Raw genomic sequence first — 22,822 nt, 5'->3', positions numbered from 1 at the left:
TTTTTCTATAAATAACAAACGTTTGTTATAGAAAAAGACAGCAAATATTTTTCCGACTGTACAATAGTTTTAAATGGTTTTATTGTTATTTTTAAGATTACTTTATAGTGCACTGCATTGCAACCCCAACATCTGGCAATAAGCAAATAACCTTACCAACAGTGAAACCCGTTATATCTAAATTTAGACACCCACCCGAAAATGGCTGGGGTGTGAATCGGTCATATTTCAATATCTTCAGTTGTATTGAACTATTTTTCATAATTATTACTGTGGTGTTTTTCAGGTCAAGATTTTATTTTACATTTACGTCAAGAATTTTATTCTGTTTGACAGTGTTCTATTTTGCAAAAAAAAGTTGAAAAATGTTCATGCATCCACCCACTCACAGACGAAGATGCGTAATGCATCTCAATATTATATAATATGTAATAATACACCAAAAGAGCGTATAAAACAAAATTCTTGATTTAGACCACTCTGGTTTTTAACAGCTCGTTGATTTCCGTCTGTATCAATATTTTAGTTTTTTCTGTGTCCAGACCTAGCCTTTTCGTTTCCGTTTTTAACTCGTACATTGCGTATGTTTCCTTTGCTCCTGTTGATGTTTTACTCATAATATTAATATTATCGGCATACGCGGCCAGTTGAACGGTTCTGTTGGTCAGTAGGTTTCCTCGTTTGCATTTACCTAACCGCATACTCCAGTGCCAGGATGGGGCCAGCCCATCTCCCTGCTTCAATCCCTGCGAGATTTTGAAAAAGTCTCTCTAAATATTTGATCCGTTGTCGATCTTCCCCATCTGAAGTCTCCAAATATATTCTGCTAGGGGTTGGAACCGCTGATTTACAATATACTTTTATGTGAGGACATATTATATGCTGTACATAGTAGAGAAATTCCACTGTTTTTGCACTTAAAACAGTTAAACAATGTTTAATTATTTAAATATAATTTTTATTTATTTTATTGTTAGTAAAAGTTTAAATCTCTGGTGCAACTATATTTCTATTAAATAACTAATCCATTTAAAAAGTTATTATTATTATTATTATTACTATTAAATTTTTGTTAGGGGCCCGAAAATTATGTAGTGCCTCGGGCCTGATTTGAAGTAAAATAGGCTCTGAGATGATGACATCAAAGCAAAAGTGGGGAGAAACTAGCACCAAATAGAACAAAACAAAGAAAAGTAGAGAACTGACGGGAGGCCTTTGTCCAGGAGTAGATGCAAACAGGATACAGAAGAAGATAAGTTGCCCACAAGGAAGAATACTATCTCCACTATTGTGAGCTATACTATCTCCACTATTGTGAGCTATAAACGACTTATTAGCGACACTACATGAACTAACAAACGTACCCAAAAGAAAATTTTGACACAGCAAAATCCTAGTGGATGCACTTCATTCTGAGAGAGGTAGAGAAATATTGAGAATATTTACATTATATAAAAATATAAAGTAAATGAAATGGTGTGGCAGTGAAGGTATAATGGTCAAATCTTAATAACTGTTGCATTTCATAAAAGACTAGTGATGTAAGGATTGTTTCCACCAATACTTCGGGAAGTGGAGATTCTTTTGTAAGTTGAACATATCCAAAAGTTCAAACACAAGGTTGCGAAGAATTTATCAAGAGACATTTAGTCAAATTCACAAAGAAACTTCTTAGCTTCGAAGGTTATTCTAAGGTCTCCATATCTAGAAATCGGAAAAATCTAAAAGCAATATGCTCTGTACATAGTCCACTCTTACTACTGTGGAATCTTATAAAGGGCCGTGATATATGAGAAGATTTAATGATAAAAATAGATATTCTAAAGTAACAGTACGTTGGGCCTAGAGCCTTTATTAAACTTCATAGTTGACAAAATCTTTATAATAGCTTTGTGTCTTATATTTTTGTAGAAGTTCCAACCCAGTTACACAAAATAAGTGGCACAGAGTTGTAATATCACGTGAAGGAAGAGAAGGCAGATTACAAGTCGACAATTCTACAGAAATTCGAGGATACTCAGGGACTCCATTAACAGAACTCAATTTAGAAACTCCGCTTTACATCGGCTCAATTAAGTAAGTAATATTAGTGTATAATAAATGCATTCAATTTGGTTAAAGCTCCTCTTAGACAAAATAGAGATATACCTATTAGAACTTTATCACTACTTTAGGTATACCAGCATCGGTTAAATATTTCGAAAACGGTACACATTATCAAGTTTTACCAAGACTAACTTTTTGGTGTAAAACGGTATGATGTTTAAGTTCACTTGGAATTTTGATTAATAATTCTACCCTTAAAATTCTCGAATTCAGTCGAGTCAAATATAAAGACAAATTCATGGGATGTATCAGCTTCCAAAACATAATCGTATAAAATTTCATTACAATGTTGCCAGTAGTTTCGGCACAATCGTAAAACATGTGTAAAATTTGACGTTGGGTTTATCGACCACGTGATTTTCCCACTGCCGCCGATTTGATAAACCCTACCGATTAGAAAGAGATCTTCTTCTTAAAGTGCCTATCCTTTCTGAATGTTGGCGATCATCATGGCTATATTGACGTTGTTTACCGCAGCGCGGAACAGTTTAGTGGTAATCGTGTTATATCACTTTCGTAAATTTTGAAGCCAGGAAATGCGTCTTCTTCCTGGTCCTCTTTTACGATTTACCTTCCTTGGAGAATCAATTGGAGAAGGCCGTTACGTTCTTGATTTCTCATTATATGTCCCAGATATTGAATTTTTTTTAGTTTTGATGGTAATGAGACTTTCACACTCTTTCCCCATTCTACGGAGGACTTCCACATTAGTAATTCGTTTAACCCAGGATATACGTAAGATGCGCCTATAACACCACATTTCGAAAGCTTCGAGCCGATTCATAGATGCAACAGTTAGTGTCCACGCTTCCATTCCGTCGAGCAGAACTGTGAATATGTAGCATTTCAACACAGTATTTTGTGGTACCATTAGCTATTTAAATTGGTTACCAGATATGTACAGGGTGTCCAGAAACTCTACCGACAAACGAAGACAGGAGATTCTTCAGATAATTTTAAGATAATTCACTTAGTCCGAAAATGCTTCCTAAGGGAGCTAGAGCTCTTTGAAGATGGCGTCTTGTAATTAGTTTTTCTTAAATACCTCCAGAACGCTTCTATTTAGAAAAACAAAAATTGGTACGCGTATTTATCTTCTAGATATAAATCTAATCCATCCATTGGAAATTTCTAGTACCGATCATAGGCGTCCGTTTTGGGTAGGGCAGCGGTTATTTTATCGCATAACTTTTTTATCTTTAACTTTTATGCATTTCTGATACTGGATTATTAAATTAAGAAGTATTTTAGTACTAAAAGGTACTCTTGTTTTAAATCGGTAGGACACACCGTTTTCTAGAAAAATCGATTTGAAAACTTTTCGCTTTTTGAATTAAAAAAAAATAAAAAAAAAACTGTTTATAAAGACGAAAACTGGTACATTTATTTATATTCCAGAGATAAATCGATTTCATTAATTGCGAATTTCTAGTACTGGTGATAGGCGTCCGTTTTGGGTAGGTCAACAGTTATTTTATAGCATAACTGTTTTGTCTTGAATTTTTGAGCATTTTTGATACTAAATTATTAAGTTATGAAGTATTCGAGTACTAAAAGTTACTCTTACTTTATGTTGGTAAAATACTTCGTTTTTTGTTGAAAAGTTCTTTCAATTTTTTTTTCAAATTCCAAAAACCAAAAATTTTCAAATCGATTTTTCTAGAAAACAGTGTGTCCTACGGACTTAAATCAAGAGTACCTTTTAGTACTAGAATACCTCACAATTTAATAATCCGGTGTCAAAAATGCATAAAAAATTAAGGACAAAAAAATTATGCGATAAAATACCCGTTGCTCTACCCAAAACGCACGCCTATGACCGGTACTAGAAATTTGCAATGAATGGAATCGATTCATCTCTGAAAAGTAAATATGCATACCAATTTTCGTTAGTCTAAATAGAAGCGTTCTGGAGGTATTTAAGAAAACCTAATTTCATGACGCCATCTTCAAAACTCCTTTAAGAAGCATTTTCGGACTAGGTATATTGGGTTAAATTGTCTTAAAATTATTTGAGGAATCTCCTGTCTTCGTTTGTCGGTAGAGTTTCTGGACACCAGTATATTGCTCGACTCTTTCGATATTCTGTTAATTGATTGTAAGTTGAGCGTTTAGTATTGTTTTTTATTAATTTTCATAAATTTGGTCTTCTTAAGCAAAAACTATGGTGTTATATCTGCATATCTAAGGTTATTCAACTATTAACCGTTTATTAATATTCCTTTCACATAACCGTCTAAAGTCTAAAGCTTCTTTAATCCGCAAGTAGTCGCGAAATAAATGGTTAAAATGCTGTCCTTTTGAATGTTGAGAATGATACAATATATCGTGGAAGCTTCGAATAGAATTATTGTTGCTGATTTTTTTAGTAATTTTTTGCATTTTACGAAGTATGCAGTCTTTTCAATCATTTCAATTAATTTCAGCTGTTAATATAACAACGGTTTTTCAAGTCCAACAGAGAAAAAAATCAAGTGGTGTCAAATCTGCTATTTATACTCTATCTATACTATGAAATGTATGTTCAAGTATTTATGTATTTTTTGTCAAATTTGTTTTTATATGCTCTACTACTATTTATTGATGTTTATTTTACACTATAAATACGTACCTAATTTATTTTTTAATTTCAATAAATCAATTCCATTTTAGTAACTGGAAACAAATACACCGACTTTCTGGAGCTTCGAAGGGTTTTAAAGGCATTATTCAAAAAGTAACGTTCAATCACATTCCCCTGCACATTTCAAGCCCATTACCAGATTGTACACCAGCAATTCCACAGAATGATTCCCAATGCGTTTCCAATATTGCCTACTACGAAGGCACACCTTGTCCACCAGGTAACAATCCCTGCCTAAACAATGGAATATGCGTTCCAGAACTGGACAACTTTACTTGTAAATGCAACGGAAAATACAAGGGAAGATACTGTGAAACAAGTAAGAGTACATGATTTTTTTATATTTTCCATTTTAGATTGCACTAAAATGTATTATATTCGTTTATTTTTTATCTTCTTTATTCTAACATTCTATATTATAATTTTAATAACAGCGTAGTCCACTAGCTGCAAGTGAGCTATGGAATGGAGAATGCTCAATAATAAGCTCAGTAATCGCAAATCCAATGAGGAGATAAAACACGATCAAAAGTAACACATGTGGTCCAGATGATTGCCATGTTAACATGGAACTGGACAGGACACATACGAAGAATGAAAGATAACCGTTGGACTAAGCGAATTCTTGAATGGCGACCAAGAGCAAGCAAAAGAAGTAGATGCAGACCTTATACAAGATGGACTGATGACATCAAGCGAATGGCTGGCCACGAATGGATGCCAAAAACAGCACAAACAGATATGAATGGACACACCTAAGGGAGGCTTACATCCGAAGATGGATGGAATAGCTGTTGATGATGATATTATAATTGAGGGGCTTGGAAATAAAAGGCTATAAGTGCACTTTTTTCAAATTCTGACCTAAGTACAGATTCGCATACCTAAATGGTATTATAACTTGGTGGTAAATTGATCTAAGCATATTTCGCCCTACAGGCTCCATCTAGCGCCATTACATTTTGTTCAATGAAAACAAGTGCAGTTTGCTTTGATAATAAACAGGTTTATCCGTGCTCTTGAACCGTTTTATCACAAAACTATTTTTAGTATTCTGTAAAAACAGATAGTAAGAAACGGGTTTAAGTGCGCTTGAACCATTTTACCACCAAACTATTTTTAGTATTTTGTAATGTGTAAACACATGTTAATACAGGATTAATTTCAAGTAAATAAATATTAGATTTGTGACCAATTTTGAAGACTAATTAAGTATTATGCAACGTGCCAGTTGTAGTTACACTGTGGATAACAGCTGGAACAAAAATGATTAGTAATAATGTAGTTAACATCTGAACTTGAACCGTTTTACCAGTAACATTTATCAACACCATGTAGGTACCGATTCAAGTACATTTTTTTAATAATTGAAAAAAAGGAAGGATATAGTAAGGGTAATAATTTTATATTTTATCATTTATATTTTTATCATTTATATACTTATATTTACATTTATATACCCTTATATTTTTATCATTTTATAGTACATTGTACACTAGACAAATTTTAGTTTAATGACTGCTAGAATTTATAAAACTCAAACAACTTTGAAGCTGATTATCTCAGAACTACCAAAACTGCACTTAAACCCTTTTACGTCTGGCCTCCTCAATTTCAAAGGATATAGGCTCATGGTAATAATGATAGACCAATAGCCATTAGTTAAGAATCACATATCAAGGTGAATATCAGTGGCTTTGGCCCTCTAATATATTTTAGTATGTTTTGTATCAACCATTTACTCTTCTACGAGGCATTTATAACCTCCTACAAGACGAAGATCTGAAGATGGTATATGGCATGCTGAAAGTACTTAGCTGATTTAATAATTTTACACATTCTCAAAGTTTTTTGAGAACATACACTTGTTGTCTGTTTCACCTATATTTTAGAAGTGTTTACAAGTCTAAAAGTATTTTTTAATTTAAAATATAATTTAAAAAATGTGAAGATTTTTGAAGATAGACTATCATTGAAGATAGCTACACACAACCAAACTTGTATGGAACCATCTGATATTTCTTATTATTTCGTGCGAATTTAAAAAACGAACACACGAAGTCAAACAAAATTTGTTTTAAAGCAATTTAATAACAAATACATAACAATTAAATAAAACAATAAAGTATTTAAAACACAAATTAAAGCTAGTTGTTTTAAAGTCAATAGCATAAAAAATTTCAATGTAAAATGAATAATGTTCAAATTGTTTTTATTTTTATTTTTTGTAGTCAGTGTTATCACCTCTAGTCCTTATGCAAGCTTCAGTTTGAGTGGGCATGCTCCTAATCAAATTATCAACATTTTGTTGTGGTAGGTTGCTCCATTCGTCAAGAGCAGCTTGTACTAGCCGTGCGGTTTTTTGTGGATTATCCCAGCGAGAACTAATTTTTCTGTTAAGCATATCCCATAAATAATAGGGTTAAGCTCGGGTGAGCAAACAGGCCAGTCCAAACAATGGATACCTTCTGTTTCAGTGATGTCTCTAGTCACTCTAATGGTATGTGGAGGTCCATTATCATACATGAAAATTAACTTTTCTCATATTGCACCTCTCCAGAGCCTAACTACAGGTTATCAACATACCTGTGAGCAGTTAAAGTTGATTGGATGTAAATTAAAGGAGTTTTTATCACAATTTCTCTCCAGAACATTACACTTCCCCTTTTATATTTGTGAACACATCTGACAGTTTTCGTTCTTGCTTGTCTTCCTCGACCTCTAAATACACGATTTCGTGTGTCATTTGATTTTACACAAATCCTGACTTTTTCTGAAAATAGCACATTTTGTCAGTTCCCAATGTTCCAGTTTTGATGGTGCAGACACCAATTTAGGCGAACAATCTTGTACTGCCTGGATAACTCGGGAACCCATAACTGTCTCCTGCTGTATATTTCTTGACAGGAACTCTTATTCTCATCGTTTCAACTGAAACAGTTACACCTGTATCTTCCAAAAGCAGCCTTTGGAGCTGCAGGTGAGAAATGGTTGAGTGTCTTCCAGCTGATTGGACAATTAAACGATCGTGGCGGCCCGTTATTACTTTTTGGCGACTTTCCCTTGTTTTATTTTTGAGCTTTCCTAGTTCGTGTTACCTAGCATAGATTTTGGACAGAACGCCCGCCATATGTTAGGCCTAGCTCTGCAGCTATGTCCCTCTGAGAACATTACTTGATCCACAATACCAATAATCTTTCCCCGTTGTAAGTTCTATAACCCCACATGAGGCATATTTTCGTTTGTGGACGCAAAAGTTAGTTTATTTATTTTCGTTCAATTTGAAACTCAAGCAAATAACCTACATCGTACCGAGCTGTACTATCTGATTGTCTTATCGATTTGTTTATTTTCAATAAAAACCTTTATTTTTCGCAACAATAACAAGTTTTTTCAAAAGAAATAAATATTCTTTTGAAATACATGGTGATTCGTTTTAAGTTTGGTTGCGTGTATATTTTGACTTATTATTAAAAGTAGCATTAAATAAAGATAACACTGTGTTTTTAATTTCCAGTAGACGAAGAAAATATTTCGATAAAATTGAACGGCGCTACATATCTTCAGTATACAAACAGGGGATACAGAAGGTAAGAAAAAATTATTATTAAATCTACTAAAATCAAATCTAACAAAAGCAATATGTACTAAGAGTAAAAAACTGGAAGCTATTCAGATATTCAAAGTTTTGTAAGGTATTATTCTGCAGCTTCTATCATAAATTTACATTGAAATCATTGAAGCCACAACCATTCGTTTAGAAGCAATTTTCTTCAGAAAACTATTTTCATTAATAAACTTACTGTCCAATTTTCACAGTTTGTACCTTTAGTTTTAAATCATTCTTAAGCCAACCCTGAACAACAGTTAGTCCTTAGTTTCACTTTTCCTAGTTTCAGCCCTACTGAAATACAAACATTTTCTAAGACATTTGTGAATTAAAAACGAAAAACTATCTCTCTTGTGTTGGCTGTCGAAGGCTAAAGACCTCTTTTGATTGATGACTACTGTTCGCGACAGTTCTCTCCCTTGCCTTCTAAGCTTAAAGACAATGGACACGTGGTAAAGTACCGTAATTTTCTCTGTTCGCTAGTTAACAAGCGAAAATTCCGCAAACCTTTTTTGGGTTCAAGTTCCTCGAATAAAGTGTACATATAGTATTTGTACAGTTATATCGAATAAATTGATGAATCAATTGATCATTCTACTTCATTATACCCTCTTTTTTGCTCTTAGTAAACATAATTATTATACTACTAACACTACTAACCATTTTACTAAACATTAGCGAAAATTTAACGAACGTTACTGACAACGATGAAGAAATTCAAAACAAAACTATAGAAGATGAAGAGATCGAACATGACAACGATTTTTTAGATGAACATACATTTGATTATGACGTAGAGGATTTAGAAGTTTTGTAAGTACTTTTACTAACATTTAACCCATTAATCCACATTTATATCATGGTTAACATTTATTACTATTTAATTTTCGCTAGTTATTATCATTTGTTATTCAAGCTGACTAATCTTCTAATGCTTCACGGAAAATATATTCAGAATATAAATTGAATAGAATTGACGAGAGAATACATCCCTGTCGTACACCGTTCTTATAATTATATCCTCTGATAGTGAGTCTTCGAGTTTTATTCTTGCCGTTTAACTTCAGTATAATCTTGATATTATTTGAACATCATGACATTCAATGTTTAGTTTTTGTAAGATTAGCAGTGCTTAGTCCGAACTGTGTATGTGAGGTTTCATTTTATGATCTACAACTTATCAGTTAACAACTCGAAACTTCAAAATTATGTTCAAGTATCATTTCTAGTCCCAGTCTTTCATCACTTCATACCGTTTTGGATTGTCTCAAATCTATCAATTTCTATTATTCGTTTCTCATGAGTATCTGTTAGTGTTTCTTTTAATTGATAATAAAAAATTTTATATCCAGCATATGCAACAAATTTCACTAGCATTATCCTATCAGTCGTTTTTACAACTTCTAAAACAACATTTTCTTTCGTTTCTCTATATTCACCTCTTGGTAAACAACTTATACTCTCATTTTTTAAGCTCATCCACCATTATTGTCTTTACCCTTATTCCTATTGGAGTCGGCTTCTCTAATTACGTTTCTATCTTTGATCATACCAATATCAATCTGCTTTACTCACATGTCCTGCCTAATCGTCTTCCCCAGGTCTCTTTGGTCTTTCTCTCCTACTCCTCCTAGGAACATCATCATATTATTGGTTGAATAACCCTGTCAAAACCATCTTAACGTATGCTTTCTAATCTTAGCATCAATTTTAGCTACTCTTAGCCTTTCCCTAATATACTCATTCCTAATGTTATCCCTTTTTGTTACTCCACTCATCTATACGAGCATTCTCATTTCCGCCACATGCATTCGTTGTTCCTCTTTGTTTTTAACTGCCCAACATTCAGTTCCGTACATCATAGCTAGTCTTATAACAGTTTTATAGAATTTGCCCTTCACATTCATTGAAATCTTTCTGTCGAGGTACGTATCCATACGTTGGTGCTCCGTGCTCCGTGTAGCTGCTCAAATGGATACGGCATGCCCTCCCCTATATATAAACGGCAAACCGGTTGAATGGAAGAGGGGGAGCGCCGAGCTGCGAGCACCAACGTATCCACTATGTGGAACTGCTACACGGAGCACGGAGCACCAACGTATGAATACGTACCTTAACACAACTCACCATTTGCTTCTTTTCACTTTACCCATCTCAACTTAATTATATTGCAAGCTGCCCCACCTATTTTCTCATTACGTAATACCAGTCATAAGTACATAAGTAAAACTATTACTTTTAAGAACCATTTTGCCATCCAACGTTATCATTTTATTCGTAGTAACTCCATCTATAAATCAACATTCCACATACTGAAATAGTTCCAGTTTTTGTTCTAAATCCCTTTCAGTATTCCTACCAACACTACAATCAGCATACATTAACCAGCACGGAATGTTACCCTGTAGTTTCGCTGTTATCTGGTCCAACACTAATTAGAATAAATAAGAACTAATTGCAATCCTACTTTCACATCTGAAGCTCATCCATCAACCCCTGTTAAATATATATTACAGTACCGTCTTTGACCCCAATTAATCGTTAAAACTGTTCTTTCAACATTAGTGTACGGCCATTCCCTTTTATAAGATTATTAGTATAAATAAGTTGTTACAGCTTTTTATATAGTCTTGCAAGGTTTGGTTGAAATATGTTGTTATGAATATCTCTAGAGATTTATAAGTATTTTAAGAAAACTTAGAAGTATATTTGACACTAGTAAAAGTATATAATTTGATTTCTTGGAAATAGTAAGTTTTCTTATGATTTTAGAAGGAAACCCGAACGTGGAAATAGATATGAACTCAAGATACGCACATTTAGATCAGAAGGTCTAATATTATGGAGAAGTAAGAATAGAAATCAGCTCCAAAACTATCTATCCATTGCCATAGTAGACGGATATCCAGAACTAAGCTTTAATTTGGGACATAACGAACCATTCTGGGCAATAAGGTAATCTTATGAGTTTAGAACTTGCACATGCACTATTTAAAAACTATTATACTTTTTCTCAGACGCATCTTTCAATGCGTCACAGTTTTTCGATTTCTTTCTAACGCATTAAGTTGGAAGTGACAGAAACTAGATACGTCCGTGATTATACTCATTCATAACATTTATTCTAGTTGTTGATAGATGACTCTATAATAAAAAAAATGATTTATGTATTATCTATACGACTACATATAATCTGTTATATTGTAGTTACATTTATACGATTATACAAATAATCAAAGAGCATACCTTTTTATAAATGCAATAAACACGATTGATTTGTTTTTACCAAAATGCAAATAAAAGGCTTATACTGCAATAACCTTTTCATATTTGGCTGATTACGATTCTGACAACTGTCAGGTTTAACTAAAATGGCATGCAATGATTCTCTGCATTTTTAAAATCATATAATATGACGTCAAAAGTAATAACACTGAAAGACTGAGAAGAATTTATCGGTAAATCATGTTTTTCCAATTACAGAGCCATCTATTAACAACTAGAGTAAATGTTATAAATGTGTATAATTACGGACGTACCGCTTTTTCTGTCACTTGTGACGCACTGATAAAAGCCTCTGAGAAGCACCATATATCGCATAATATCATTTTGTGAATAGGGTAGGTTTGGTTAGATTAGTAAAGTTAATTAAGATTGATTAATTTCCATTTCAGATCACGTACTAAAGTAGATGATGGTGAATGGCATTTAATTCAAGTAAGACGCAGAAAACGAATGGGATTCATTTCTGTAGACGGTCATAATACAAATAAAGGAGTTGCCAAAACAGGAGCCATTGCTCTTAGAACTAATTCTAAACTTTGGATTGGTAAGTAATGGTCCTATCATGAAATTCTTTAGGCTTTTGACTCATTTTCGAGGAAGATCTTGGCTAGATTAGATTAAATTATTTGAGGTCGTTAAGGCCATTCACCCTCTCAGCACTTAGATCTACAGAAATCTTTTGTGCATACCTTAATCTAGTTAAACTCTAGGATGACATACTTCTGATGAAATTGGTTAGCCTCCTAGGTGACTGGTTTCCTATCTCAGAGGGCAGTGACCAAAGTGACCAGTGAGAAGGCCAGTGGCCATTTTTATACCTTTTTACTCATTTCCAGAAGGCGGTTTGTTGCATTAAGCGACACTTTTATGAGCCTTTTTGCTTGCTTTGTCCTGGCTTACACCAACATAGCTGTAGTTGATTGAGGTCCTAGGTCCGGAGTTCCTCTCTGATGTGACTTTTCGATAGTCCACAGAAGGGTTCTGGATCTTGGAATGGGGTATTAGCCCCTTCTTTTGCGAGGCTATCAGCTTCCTTATTTCTTGTAATTCCCTTGTAACCTGGCATCATCAAAGTTACTTTGTTCCGTTCCACCAGCTTCTTGAGGGATTGTTTACAGTCCCAAACCAACTTAGACCCACAAGTAAATAACTTTAGAACCTTTAAGGTAGCTCGGCCTTCTGATAAAATGAAGACTTTTATCCTACAAGTGTCTCGGTTAAAAAATTCTTGGGCACTAATGTCTATGGCATGTAGTTCTACCTAAAAGATAGTTGGGGTGTTTCCAAGAGATTTGGATAGCCTGAAATTCGGCTCAGTAACTCCCACTTCTGCTCTTTCCTCTATCTTAGATCCTTATACCATACGAATGAACCTTCTTCCAGTTTAGATTCAACTTCTTCGCCCATTTGGTAGTTTTTATGACCATTTCAAAGGATCTTTCAAAGTCGAATTTCAATGGCATGACATATGTCGGCCTATCCTTAAAACCCAATGGAATTTCTTCCAAGGTGGCCCACTAGATCTCCAGATTTCATTATTTGTGTCTCTCGCTGCGTAAGTCGGTTGTTACTTCCTCCCTCTTTATGCAGAACCGCGATGGAGGAAGGTTCAGCATCGCCTCTTTAGCTGAAGACAAGCTAGCCGCTGCACTTTTTGCAACTTGGCTTTAGCTGTTGTTTGTTGTGTTTTTGGCCACCATACGAGTGATGCGTATGTAACCATGGGCCTAATAGTCGTTTTATATGACCAGAGAGTCTTTCGGTTTTAGGCCCCAAGATCTTCGCTAAATACTTATATTATTTATTTTGTTTTTTAGGAGGTACTTCAACATTACCGCTAGGCCTACCCAGCTCATACTACAAAGGCTTCGAAGGCTGCATCCAGAAGATCCTCATCCACGGCAAACCTATAGACTTACTAGCTAATAATGATATAAGTAAAATTAATTTTTGCCATGACAATGAAATATAGGGATAAGAAAAATCTAAAACACTTTTTACAAAGTCTTTGTAGAACTAAAGATTTTAAAATATGAGACTGATTTATACTCTAAAATTTCTGAAAAAGGTTTAGTCATCACAAATGGCGAAAAAGAGCAAATATGCAGAAAGGCGTTATTTCACTGTCTTGTACCTTTATGTATATGGTTATAAAATGGATTTAAATGTATGTGTTTGAAGTTTATAAGGTAAAACTAAGTAAAACATTTAATGTTATTTCTTGTTTGTCCCTCTTCGCTTTATCAATAACTTAATCTCTAGATATAGGATGACAAACTAGTATAATGTACCACTGAGATTTCCTCATAAGATATTTGGGAAATGAGCATAAGGGTTTTATTTTATTCATATTTCGATATTTTGATATAAGGATATTTTACTAAATGACAGGGATTCTAGAATAACCAAATAAAATATCACTCTATCTTCGCCCCGTTCCGGAGAAAGCTCCCTATGCGACCGTTTGCAAGAGATATTGCAAAAGTATCTATTCGTTACAAAGTACTCGTTACTTACGAATACCGAAAGTAACGATTACTATTACAGAGAGGCAAATCGTTACTTTGATTACTCTGATTACTTCGTTACTTCGTACCAATCGTATCAGAGCAAGTAACGACTATTGTATCTACAACCAGTACACTTGATTACTTTTTACCAATCGTATCCCAGCGAGTAACGGACGGAACCGGTATTTTACGAGTGTTATCGAATATCGTTATCGGTATGAAGCGTTTTAAGGGTGTGAGCCTCAGAGTATCACACTGTGAGGGTGAGGAGAAGATAGATGATGAAACAGAGGGGGGTATAATGGAGGTAAAATAGATAATGTATGTCATTAACAAAGATCGAATGCCAGCACCCTATATTTCTATCTAGATCTATATCTATACAAAATAGATATATACAAAATACCTATCTACTGAGAAATACAATTCTCGCTATGATTACCGGTACTCAAATACAAAAGTAATCATAGTAATCAAAGTAACGAATACTGTAAATGATTACTTTATACAAAAATAACGATTTGTAACGAATACTCGAAAGTAACTATAATCAACATCACTACCATCTACAAGAGAAATAAAATTGTATTTATAACTATCATCAAAATATATCATTCCTGTTCTGAGGCATAATCCTGTTTCTATGAGCTGTATGGTTTTAAAGTCTATCAGTAGGGTACTAACCTGGCTGTAGACCCTTAGAATATAAAATATGTATAATAGAGAAGTACCCCTAGATATCATAAAAACTATTGAAAACATCTACCTAAACAACAAAATGCAAGTCAGAATAGATGGACAACTTACAGAACCTATAGATATAGGCAGCGGAATAAGACAGAGAGACTGTCCTATGCTCTTCAATTTAATCATGGATAAAATCATCAAAAACGTCAAAAAATGAAGAGGATATACAATGGGAAACAAAGAAGTAAAAATACTCTGCTACGCAGACGATGCAATATTGATAACCCAAGATGAAGATAATCAGCAAAGATTAGTCCACAGATTTAAGATAAGAACAAAAGAATTCAATAGGACAATTTCATCTCAGAAAACTATTAATTAAATACAAAAATTAGTGCACACATTTAAGATCAGAGCAAAAGAATTCAATAGGACAATTTCATCTCAGAAAACTAAAAAAATAGTAATCAGTTAAGAACCAATCAAATGTAAAATAGAAATTGGTGGTATCAGTATTGAACAAGTAATGTAAGTAAAATACCTTGAAATTACTTTGTCAAGTTACGGATACCTGGACAAAGAATTGATAAATCGAGTACAAAAAGCAAATAGACTGGCAAGATGCCGTAATAACACTATAATATGGTGAAACCGACATATTAACACTGAGATGAAGTCAAGAATTTATAAAGCCAGTGTAAGACCAATAATCACATACACATCAGAAACAAGACCCGATACAGCCACACGACAAATACTACTGGAAACAACAGAGATAAGAGTACTGAGAAGAATTACAGGAAATACGCTGAGAGATCGAAAGAGGAGTGAAGACATTAGAAGACAATGTAACGTACACTTAACCAGAATGAGGGAGACACATGTGGTCAAAATAGCAAGGGATAAATCACCAATCGGTAGAAGAAGTATCGGCCGACCGCGCAAAAGATGGAGTGACAACCTTCCATAGAGGTATCAGTCCGCCAATGAACAAGCAGAATTGATTGTAAAGAGGAAGAAGAAGATAAAAAATATATAATAACAACACAGTATATACAATATCAACTACGCTACACTGAATCAATCTATCTACATAATTACACACTCAGACTCGTAGTCCCCAATCAAACATCGACACACCGTTACCCTTCAGGCACTACCACTCGCTGCGGTCACAGTTCCGGCGGAACGCCTCATCACTACAGAGCGCGTCCACCTTGGCAGGTTCCAATTCACTCCATTGCATATCTGCCGTTTGAGTTCTTCCCGGTTTAGTACACCAAAAGGAACTGACTTCATGATTCTCCTTCCTCGTCTTGAATATACTCTCGGTAGCCATCACTACTTGGTTTCGCCGGAGAAATGGAAATTGCGCGAATATGGAAACGTGTCCGATCCTCTGCTGTTGATCTACCGAAGGCCGGGTTGCAGGCATCTTATCATTACAACATATCAAATTAAGAATATTCGGTTAGAATCAAAAACAAATTATTGTGTTTTTATATTTTATTGTATTATTAAACACGTTTTTCCACCAAAGACCTGCTGTCAATCTTTAAATTTCAACGTTTATAATCCAAAGAGTTATTTGGTGAACAAATGAATCCTTTAAGAGATTTTTAGACGTTAACATTTCACTTTTGCCACTAATCTTCTTATTCTAGATGGTAACCACAAATTTAACTTTTGTAAAACATAAGGGTACTTGTATAAGTGAAATATTGTACTAGGTGAGTAAATAGCGACGTGATATAACTACCTATCATATCTACAAAAGATATATCAACGTAGAAAGAGATAAAACTGAAGTTTGTATTGATGGTTTTCATTTCTATTTTGGATAACGTTTTTAAACCAGATACTATTAACTCACCTTGTTTAAACGCACTGTACATTAAGTGTTAAAGATGTAAATAGGTATTTAAAAAACTAGAGTAGATTAAAACTGTATCAGTTCCACTATTCTTTGTAGCGTACATGTATGGAGATTGCGTTAAAACTCTCGAAACACTAGATAAATAAAAACGCGTTTCATATCTCTACCTACAGTGTCCTCTTCATAAGCAAAGATTTTATTAAAATCTCCTTTTTTATTAGAGAGAACTGTTTAAAGCCAGCACTTAACACCGGTTTAAATCAAAGATTGTTAAAAAGTTCAGTTCTTTGTCACAGTATTGTCAAATGCTTGTGTAAATAACATACGAAAAGGGACATTCAGACGTCGGCGTCGTCTAACCTGCCATTCTGTGACACGTGTTCGCTATTTTTAGCTCTTCAGACCGAACTTGCTGGAAAGAAAAGGTAAAGAGAATATCCTTTCGTATATTGGTGTTGAATGCACAACCATGCAGTCATTCACTGACTGAGTATTTTTCTTTCACAGTTTACCTTAAAGGCTGATTTATCTTACGACGGGACCGATGTCTTACGGGGCACGTTGAAGAATCGTGTGATATGAAAAGCATTGGCTAGTTTATAGTACAACGGAATGATGCGACAACGTGGGCGTGCGCCGTCTATTAGTTCTACGGCCCGTGCCTTCCACGTCCCGTCATAAGATAAATCAGCCTTAATCGCTATCGACACTCACTTCATCTTTCCTTGTTAGAAGTCACTAAATGGGTATTATGCGACTTTGGTACTTATATTATTTTACTATAATTACCAAGCAGCCGGTGCGTTTTGATTCAATTCAGTCATTTTACAAGCCTCTCTGATGACGGCTAGAAATAGACACACCGTCAGAGGATGGTAAAAGACTTCAATTGAATCGAAACGCAATCGTCTATATCTATTTTATTGTTCTTAACATAAACATATCCACGCAGAAAACAAAATGCATTACCATTGCGAAAGATCCAATTAGATGCAAGCTCATGGTAGAAGGGAAACGCATAGATCAGCTAAACCAGTTCAAATATCTAGGTTTAGATTTATCAAGTTATCATGACCCAGCCAGAGACCTAAGAGGACAAATAAACAAGGCCGCAGTCATGTCCGGTTGTTTGAGAGATGTGGTCTGGAATAATCCATATATGAGAATTGACAGCAAAGTTAGAATTTATAAAACTTGCGTCAGACCTGTTATGACCTATTTTTTTCCTGGAAGCCGTCTGTTGTGAACCGGTTGTACTGCAGCCGCTTGGCTTATTGTTCATCTTCCATTCGTTTATGAAACCCATTCCAGGATTCTGGAACCCTGTACCAGCTTGTACAGGTCTAGTGGGTGGGTGCCATATAAATTTGGAGTCACTTCGATGTCTCCGAAAAGTGTTTGCCACCTCCGATCCAATGCCTCACAGTCATGCAAAATATGGTTGACTGTTTCAGGTTCTCTGTTACAGTCTGCAGCTCAAGTCTCCATGAAACAGCACCATTGTATGCAGGTGACCCTTAACTAGCGCATGTCCAGTGAGGAAACCTGTTATGACTCTGAGCTGATTCCTGCTTGTTTTCAGCAGTAACTCAGCCCTACTAGCACATGTCCGTGCGATATATCTTGCCATATGTTTGACCGGGTACACTCTCCCAGTGTGAGTTGTGCTGGCTTCGGATCCAGGCTTTTTCGTTCGCGGACGGTGCTTTTTGGCACTCCCACGGCCGGCTCTGGACCCAGGTATTTTGTAGCTGATGCTCTCTTGGCAAGTGCATCAGCTCTTTCATTGTCGTATATGCCTCGATGACCTGGAACCCATACCAGTATAACACTGTTATATTATGCCAGTCTGTCAAGTTCTTGTCGACATTCCCACACCAGCTTAGAGTTCACCTTAGGGCTTATAAGAGCCCCAATGGCTGCTTGGCTATCTGTGCTTATGTTAACCCGCTGCAGTTCGAATGCCCTTAGGTTGTTTTCTCTTGCACACTGCAAGATTGCAAAAATCTCTGCCTGAAATACGGAGGTATATTCTCCCAGTGGAATAGAAATGTTGATATTTCCACCACTACAGAATATTCCTGCGCCCGAACCGTCTGCAGTTTTAGAATCGTCCGTATACCAGGTGTAACTCTGCAGTCTGGATCGAGATTTTCCTCTGTCCCATTAGTCTTGTGGGCAAATGTCCACTTGAAAAGGTACTTGAGGCTTGTATCTTGATGTCATATGGTCAGAAATCATCATCCATTCGGCATCATTAGTTTCATGTTATGACCATGGTATTGAATCAAGAGAAGACACCAATAAAACCAAAAGCATGCTACGAACAGCCGAAATTAAGACACTAAGAGCAATTGCAGGGATAGAGTACGAAACAACATCATCAGGGAACAATGTGGGATGCAAGATGTAGTAAGATGGGGTAGGCAAAGACGAAGAGAATGGTTCAGTCATGCAAAAAGAATGGAGGTGCGCGGACTAATTGCGCTAGAAGAAAATCCAGCTGGCAAGCGTCCACCGGGGAGACCACCAAAGAGATGAAGAGATAGCTGGCAGTCTACCTCTCAAGAAATACTTCAACGTTGAAATTAACAGATCGACAGATCTGCAACAAGTATAAGAAGAAAAAGAAGACATTTATGTAACACAAAAATATAATGAAATGGTATTTTAATATTAATAAGCAAATCCTGCTTATAGTTTAACAATAAAATTATGTAAATTTAATAAAAACATTTTTTTCTTGGTAAAAGGTATATTAGTTTAAAAAGCCCCTTATAGGGCTACAAACATAAAAACAAAACGTTTTCGCTCTGTAACAAGAGTTACTCTCGCTCAGTATTACAAGAACATGGTGAGCCATCCAAAAATACAAAGGTAAAAACGTTTAAAAATAGACTAAAAGACTTATATATGTATTAACATCCTAAAATCCAAAGGATGGATTTTACGATGATTTAAAATTAATCCTATGGATATGGCCTTAGGACAATATATGACTCCCACACGTGGTAAGTGGGTTACTATGTAACAATTAATTAGGTCATTATCTTAAAAGAGTTGAAAGACGACTCTTTTAACATCATGACCTAATTAATTGTTACCTAATAACCCACTTACCACGTGTGGGAGTCATATGTTGTCCTAAGGTCATATCCATAGGATTTATATCCATCCTTTGGATTTTACGATGTTAATACATACAGGGTGGTTCATCTTATTCGGCTCGGTCTCTGTACGGAAAACCACTTGATATTTAAAAAAAAATTCTTCACAGAAATATACAGGGCCTTTAATGCTACAATCTAAAAATAATGTGAATTATACAGGTTTGCTCCAAAAAAGAGTGGTATATCAAAGTTATATTTTTTCTTATGGAATGCCCTATATCTGATGGCATTACTGAATTGACCTTAAAAATAAGCTACACTTTCATAAGGGTTCCCTATACCTAAATACAGGGTGTTTTGATTATTTCGATTTTTATGAAAATGTAAGGTTTTAGAAAAAAATAAGTATCTACGAATCTAAGAATCAGTAACAAATTCTTTCTTGAATCTTAATAATAGACTATTTAGCATACTTAAACAGATGCTTACTGCAACAAAATTTCTTACAGGGTAGTCAAAATATGAGATTGTTCTATTAACAAATTCAAGCTGTAATAACTTACTTATTTTAAATAGAACACCCCGTATGTTACTAGTCTATCGCTTATAAAATTTACTTAGCTTTCAATTAATATTAGGGTTTCCTATACCTATCTTTTACAGGGTGGTCAAAATATTAAATTGTTCTATTAACAAATTCAAGCTGTAATAACTTACTTATTTTAAATGGGACACCCTGTATCTTAGTAATCTGTCGCGTAGAAAATTTACTTTGCTTTCAATTCTTATTAGAGTTTCCTATACCTATCTCTCTTCGTTTTTAAAATATTTAAAGATTTCTTAATTTGTAAGCTTTAAAAATTAGAATTAAGTACCTATGTCGTCGTTATGTACAACACATCACCAACACCGGCAATATACTTAAATATCTTAGTCAAGATAATTTCGTTAATAAAATTCATATTTTTATTATTTAATCACACAAAGTGTTCTTATTTTAAATGACATACTCGATATTCTATTCTTTATAATGGAAGATATTTAAAATCTCTTTAATTTCATGTAAACATTCTCAATACACATGTTATTCTGTAAATACCCATACATATTTTTGTACAATAGGCTAGTTTTCGTCATAGTAGCCATTGCATTTAATTGTTTTGTCATTGCGATTCAAAGATTCAAACAAAAAGTGGTGTTCTTAAATTTACTTAATAACCGTTGGTTGAAGATATGGAAAATACTTATACGGAATGAAATATAATTTAAATATCTTCCAGAATACGGCATCTAATATAGGGTATGCAGTTTAATATAAACATATTATTCAATGTCACATGTAGGCCAAAATCAACTAAAATAATACAACACTCTGTATGATTACATGATAACAATGAAAATTTTATTAATGACAGTATCATGTCTAAGTATATTCCCGATGATGGTGATGTGTTAATATATTATGTAACCACGACATATTTACTTAATTCTAATTTTTAAAGCTTGCAAATTAGGAAATCTTTAAATATTTAACAAATGAAGGGAGATAGGTACAGGAAACCCTCATAGGAATTGAAAGCTAAATAAATTTTCTACGCGATAGCATAGTAAGTTATAGGCATTCTATTTAAAATAAGTAAGTTATTACAGTTTGAATTTGTTAATAGAACAATCTAATATTTTGACCACCTTGTAAAAAGATAGGTATAGGAAACCATAATACAAATTGAAAGCTAAGTATATTTTCTACGCGATAGACTAGTAAGATACAGGGTGTTCTATTTAAATTAAGTAAGTTATTACAGCTTGAATTTGTTAATAGAACAATCTCATATTTTTACCACCCTGTAAGAAACTTTGTTGCAATAAGCATCTGCTTAAGTATGCTAAATAGTCAATTATTAAGATCCAAGAAAGAATTTGTTACTGATTCTTAGATTCGTAGATATTTATTTTTTTCTAAAACCTTACATTTTTATAAAAATCGAAATAAATCAAAACACCCTGTATTTAGGTGTAGGGAACCCTTATGAAAGTATAGTTTATTTTTTAAGGTCAATTCAATAATGTCATCATATATAGGGCATTCCATAAAAAAATATAACTTTGATATACCACTCTTTTTTGGAGCACCCTGTATAATTCACATTATTTTTAGATTGTAGTATTAATGGCCCTGTATATTACTGTGAAGAAATTTTTTTAAAATATCAAGTGGTTTTCCGTACAGACACCGAGGCGAATAAGATGAACCACCCTGTATATAAGACTTTTAGTCTATTTTTTAAAGGTTTTTACCTTTGTATTTGTGGGTAGCTCACCATGTTCTTGTAACACTGATTAACTCTTGTTACAAAGCGAAGACGTTTTGTTTTTATGTTTGTAGCCCTATAGGGGCTTTTTAATTTAATATACCTTTTACCAAGAAAAAATTTTTTTATAAAATTTACTTTGATGGTATACAGCCAGCTACAGGAAATTCTTCCTTGTGGATAATAAAATGATGCTTATGGCACTCTTGGATTGCTTGATTGCTGTGAAGGATGAATATGGACGTAGTTGGTTTTAGATTATGTGGGTAGATCTAGGTGTTTGCCATGTGAATGTCTTCAAGTAGCCGCTATGCTCTTGAAGAGAGCTGCAGTCTTTGGTTGGTTAGCTTGGTTGATTTTTACCACGTGTTTACCCATCGTCGACCATGTAGGCTTTAGGAAGATCTCTGAATAGTAAAGAGAAATTCGCTTCTATTCATGTTGAGAGGAGGCAACAGAGGGTATTATTTTTCGTTTATATTGTTCAAAAGTGTCTGTGTTTCTAAAGGAGTGAGTATTATTTTTCGCATGTGAAAAATTGGCTTCTATTATTTAGAACTAAACTATTTTACAATATTTGAATTTACCAGTGTTGAGATTCCGCCTTGTTAAAGGCTTCTAACTGGCTTAGGAAGCATTTTTGGATGCTAAAACAAATCTATATAATTTTTGTTTGATAACTTGCATTGTGTCTATTATAAAA

The 22,822-nt window shown here is 34.3% G+C and overlaps 1 protein-coding gene across 1 annotated transcript in view; it reads left to right on the top strand.

The window, feature by feature from the left end:
* LOC114330735 (agrin-like) overlaps window positions 1-19,358 on the top strand; it is a 245,440-nt gene extending 226,082 nt beyond the window's left edge. The window contains exons 20-26 of the mRNA XM_050662959.1: window positions 1,912-2,076; window positions 4,759-5,048; window positions 8,247-8,319; window positions 9,018-9,147; window positions 11,095-11,294; window positions 12,014-12,168; window positions 13,442-19,358. Of these exons, the coding sequence (XP_050518916.1) occupies window positions 1,912-2,076; window positions 4,759-5,048; window positions 8,247-8,319; window positions 9,018-9,147; window positions 11,095-11,294; window positions 12,014-12,168; window positions 13,442-13,596 (1,168 nt within the window). The 3' untranslated portion in view covers window positions 13,597-19,358. The remainder of the gene's footprint in view (window positions 1-1,911; window positions 2,077-4,758; window positions 5,049-8,246; window positions 8,320-9,017; window positions 9,148-11,094; window positions 11,295-12,013; window positions 12,169-13,441) is intronic.
* Window positions 19,359-22,822: the final 3,464 nt, after the last annotated feature.

This window comes from Diabrotica virgifera, chromosome 10 (assembly GCF_917563875.1).
Source record: "Diabrotica virgifera virgifera chromosome 10, PGI_DIABVI_V3a".
NCBI classification, from domain to species: domain Eukaryota; kingdom Metazoa; phylum Arthropoda; class Insecta; order Coleoptera; family Chrysomelidae; genus Diabrotica; species Diabrotica virgifera.
Note: the sequence above shows the minus strand (reverse complement) of the source record. Positions and strands in the feature narration are given on the sequence as shown.